At 58.7% G+C, this 4642-nt stretch overlaps 1 protein-coding gene across 1 annotated transcript in view; it reads right to left on the bottom strand.

The window, feature by feature from the left end:
* CNTN2 (contactin 2) overlaps nucleotides 1-4642 on the bottom strand; it is a 19774-nt gene that overhangs the window by 1448 nt on the left and 13684 nt on the right. Inside the window, exons 12-20 of the mRNA XM_057387220.1 lie at nucleotides 4371-4491; nucleotides 3848-4006; nucleotides 3578-3727; nucleotides 3005-3075; nucleotides 1927-2161; nucleotides 1066-1181; nucleotides 575-761; nucleotides 265-377; nucleotides 23-191 (exon numbers count right to left, since the gene is read on the bottom strand). Coding sequence (XP_057243203.1) covers nucleotides 23-191; nucleotides 265-377; nucleotides 575-761; nucleotides 1066-1181; nucleotides 1927-2161; nucleotides 3005-3075; nucleotides 3578-3727; nucleotides 3848-4006; nucleotides 4371-4491 — 1321 coding nt within the window. The remainder of the gene's footprint in view (nucleotides 1-22; nucleotides 192-264; nucleotides 378-574; nucleotides 762-1065; nucleotides 1182-1926; nucleotides 2162-3004; nucleotides 3076-3577; nucleotides 3728-3847; nucleotides 4007-4370; nucleotides 4492-4642) is intronic.

The following is a 4642-nucleotide window of genomic DNA, read 5'->3' as shown; positions in this document are numbered from 1 at the left end:
GTGGGCGTGGCCGGAGGGGTACCGCTGTTGCGCAGGATGTGCACTTCGGCCGGGGTGCCGTCGCCGCCGGGCCCCGTGACGCGGATCTGGACGAAGGCGTGGGTGAAGTCCTCGGGGACGGGGATGTCGATGCGGCTCTTGCTGGCCAGGTAGAGCGTGGGGGCCGAGTGYGAGTCCTGCCTGTAGAGCATCTGTGGGACAGGGAACACTTGGTTCATTCCTGGGATTTCCTGGGATCACCCCAAGGGATCAGCCCCGCCCTACCTTGTACCCCGTCACCGCCGACTCGTCCGCCTTCGCCACCACCGGGTCCCACTTGATGCTGACTGTGGAGCCTGAGAAGGTCCAGGAGATGTTCCCGGGTGGCCTTTTCGGGGCTGAGGGAGCAGAACAGGATGGGGATTTGGTCAGTTGGGGATCGAGGACAAGGCTGGGCTGGTCCCAAGCATCCCCCATACCTCGGCAGAGCCATCACCTCCACGGCCAGCTTCACATCAACCATGGCCACCCAGATCCAAGCAGGGCAATTTTGGGGAAAGGGAATGTGGGAAGGGCGGGCTCGGGGCTCACTCACGGGGTCGGGTGGTGGTGACGTTGGTGGAGGGGCTGGGCGGGCCCGTCCCTGCACGGTTGTAGGCTCGCACCGACACGTGGTAGTTGGTGTTGGGGTTCAGGCCGGTGACGTGGGCYGATGTCACCAGCCCCGCTGTCCTCACCCTGTCCGCCGCCTCCTCCTTGTCCCCGTCCTTCCAGTACCGGATCTGGGCGGAAAAGGGCACCGTGGGTTTAGGAAGGGGAGATCTGCAAATCCCAAATTGCCCCATCCTGAAGCGCCTTTGGGGTTTCTTTCCATGATTTTTGCTTTATGTGAGCATGGGAATGAGGCCACAGTCCTCCGGGAAAGGCAGGCAGGAAAAATGGGATGTTTCCCCCAAAATCCATCCTGAGAGAGCAGCCCCAGCCTCATTAGAGCCACGCACTGTTAATTACCCCTCCTCTGGGATCAAAACGTTGTTCCCTTTCTACCTCACATAACCCAGACAAGTTTTCCTCGGAAGCTCCTACCTCGTAGCCCAAAAGCACTCCGGTCACTTCTCCCGGCTCCACGGGCTCCCAGGACACGTCCATCTCCGAGGACAGCACCGACTTGGCCATCACCCTGTACGGAGCCACTTTGGGCTCTGAAAGACAGGAACCAAACCCTTTCCGTGACTCAGTGCCCCTTTGGTCAGAAACAAAAGGGTTTTCCTGCAGCACCACCGCACAGGCGGACAGCTGGTGTGGCACGGAGCGAGGGGAAGGGATTTGGGGAATTAGGAGGACAGGCAGGGCCACTCGGGATCCGTGTCTGCCTGGGGGATCCGCAGGAGCCGGGGCTGTGCTCGGGGAATCATCGCTCTGGGGTTTGGGGAGGAGGAGATGRATGTGCTGGAATGGCTGCACTGGGGGCTGGAGGAATGTCCGAGCGTCTGGATGGACAAGGATCAGCAGGGAATGGCTGTGGGTTGGACAAAACTGGGAATTTTGAATCTCRTGGGATGGTTTGGGTTGGGAAGGGACCTTAAGGCTCATCCCAGTCCCACCCCTGCCATGGCAGGGACACCTCCCACTGTCACAGGGTGCTCCAGCCCCAATGTCCAGCCTGGCCTTGGACACTCCAGGGATCCAGGGACAGCCACAGCTGCTCTGGGAATTCCATCCCAGCCCCTCCCCATTCTCCCAGCTGGGAATTCCTTCCCAAAATCCCATCCATCCCTGCCCTCTGGCAGCGTGACCCCATTCTCTGTGTCCTGTCCCTCCATCCCTTGTCCCCAGTCCCTTTCCAGCTCTCCTGGAGCCCCTTTAGCCACCGGGAGGGACTCTCCTCTCTCCCTGGAGCTTTCCCTTCTCCACACCGACATTCCCAGCTCTCCCGCTCCTCTTTACCTTCCTCAGCCGAGTACACCACGGCCGTGAGGCTCTCGGGGCCCTCCCCTTTCCTGTTGTAGGCCCTGATCTTCACCTCGAAGGGCGTGTAGGGCGCGATGCTCTCGTTGCGGTACACGAAGTGCAGCGACTCGGCGTGCGGCACCCGCGCCCGCAGCCATTCCTGGCTGCCCTTCCTCCGGAAGGACACGATGTACCCRAAACCGTCCCCGTTCTGGTAATCCCGCTGTGTCGGCTGGGGACAGAGAGGGAGCCTTGGTCCATCCAAATCATCCAAACTGGGATGGTGGCACCGATTTCCCAGAGGAAATGGGTGCTTGGTCCACCCAAACCAGCTTTGGCTCATCCCAACTGGAATTGCAGCACCAATTTCCCAGAGGAAATGGGTTCTTGGTCCAGCCAAACCAGCTTTGGCTCATCACAACTGGGATTGCAGCACTGATTTCCCGAAGGAAATGGGTGCTTAGTCCACCCAAACCAGCTTTGGCTCATTCTAACTGGGATGGCAGTGCCAATTTCCCAAAGGAAATGGATTCTTGGTCCATCCACACCAGCCCTTCACTCATCCCCATGTCCAAACTGGGATTGCAGCCCTGATTTCCTGAAGGAAATGTGTGCTTGGTCCGTCCAAACCACGACACAGCTCAACCCCATGTCTGAATTGGGATGGTGGCACTGATTTCCCGAAGGAAATGGGTTTTTGGTCTACCCAAACCAGCTTTTTTTTTTTCATCTCAACTGGGATTGCAGCGCTGATTTCCCAAAGGAAATCTGTGCCTGGTTTATCCAAACCAGCCTGTGACTCAACCCCATGTCCAAACTGGGATTGCAGCCCTGATTTCCTGAAGGAAATGGGTTCATGGTCCATCCAAACCAGCCTTTGGCTCATCTCCATCCAAACCAACCTTTGGCTCATCCCAACTGGGATTGCAGCCCTGATTTCCCTAAGGAAACCTGTGCCTCGTCCACCCAAACCAGCCCATGGCTCAACCTCGTGTCYGGATTGGGACAGCGGTGCTGATTTCCCCCCAAAATGCCGCACAGTTCCCTCATGACCCTTCCCCCATTCCCAACTCACCGTCCAGGTGACGATGAGCTCGTGGGGAGCCCCTCCGCCACCGCCGAGCCCGGACGGTGCCACCGTGGGTGCTGTGAGGTCCCGGACAAAAGCAGAGAGCAGAGGTTGGGTTAAGGAGTGTGGCAGTGATGGAGGCGGGCACAGACACGGGTGACACTGGTGTCACCAGATGGACAGCCCCAAAAAGGGGCTGGTCTCTGCTTTCAGCCCTGAAAATCCCATCTGGAATTCTGACCAGGTGATCTGGGGACAGGGGACAAGGATTTGGTGTCTGAGGGGACAAGAATGGAGCTCCAAAGCGGGAACATGGGCGGAGTTTTTTTAGGAAGGAGCTGGTTTGGATTTTGTGGGTTGGGAGCAGTTTTCCTGCTGCTCCTCCATCCCTTCCATCCACTCAGCTGGACACGGAATGAACACAGTGGTGGGAAGTGAAGCCCTAAGACCRCACTTGGACATGAAAATGGGCAAAAAACCAGAAAACCTTGTGCCCAGGTGATGATCAGTCCCTTGGGACCATCCAGCCTCCGCATCCCACCAGACAGGGACAGGACCTGGAGCTGTCCCCACACCCACCTGCCTCCTTGGTGCGGATCTTGCTGGAGGGCAGGCTGGGCTCCCCGACCCCCAGGATGTTGCTGGCCAGGACTCGGAACTCGTAGTCCATCCACGGGATCAGGTTCACCACCTGCGCYGTCTCCGCGTTGCCCTCGATGTTCACGGGATCTGTAAAATCCAACAAAACGGGTGGGGATAGAGCAGAGTGAGGGGCAGCGCAGACAAATTGGGGGTGGCCAGTGGCCGGTGACCTCGGCGTGTCACCGGTGCCACCATGGGGACACTCACTGGTGCGCATCTGCTTCCACTGGCTGGACAGGAGGGTCCGTGCCTCGATCAGGTAGCGGGCGATGGGGCTGTGGTTGTCGAAGCCKCGGCTCCAGCTCAGCTGGACGCTGGTGTCGCCGATGTCCCTCACCACCACCCCCCCGGGCGGGCCTGGAGGTCCTGGAGGGATGGGAAATGTGTCACTGAGAGGGAAGATCCRGGGGTTTATGGSTCCGTGYGTTGTGAGAGTCCTAAATTCACATYGGGCCTTTMTTTTCTGGGAGCTGGGGAGCCTCACCTCCAGCTGGAGCCCCTGGAAAAGCTCCTAAGCCTGGCAGGTCTCATAGAAAATGGTTGGAAAATATCTCCGAAATGATCAAGCCCAAGTTTTGAGTGAAAATAAAACCTGCTAAATTTTTTTCACTGAGATATTGGATGGTGAGAGTTGCGAGGGAGGAGTGACCAATCCTTGTGTGTCCCGTGGTATTCCTTTGGGTTTTCAGGAGCAGGGAATTGCCCCAGGGAATGTTCCCGCAGGAATTACCTCTGACGGTCAGCGTGGCGGACTCGGACGCGCTGTCCACCACGGTCTGGGCCGTGCAGGTGTAACGCCCCGAGTGCCGCAGCTGCGCGTTGGAGATGCTGAGGTCRCCGATGGTCTCCTTCTGCAGGGGACAGAGAACACGGCGGGGACGGCATCAGAGAGTGTCCGGTCACTGTCCAGTGTCCAGCGGGGTTTGGGGTGGCATGAGGATGGACAAGTGGGAGATGGGGAAAGGTCCCCCCATGGTGGGTGGAGCCAATCCCAGATGGCTC

Source organism: Malurus melanocephalus, unplaced genomic scaffold, assembly GCF_030028575.1.
Source record: "Malurus melanocephalus ecotype Western Australia unplaced genomic scaffold, MMel_1.1 scaffold_1157, whole genome shotgun sequence".
Classification (NCBI taxonomy): Eukaryota; Metazoa; Chordata; class Aves; order Passeriformes; family Maluridae; genus Malurus; species Malurus melanocephalus.
This window is presented reverse-complemented; position numbering and strand designations above follow the sequence as displayed.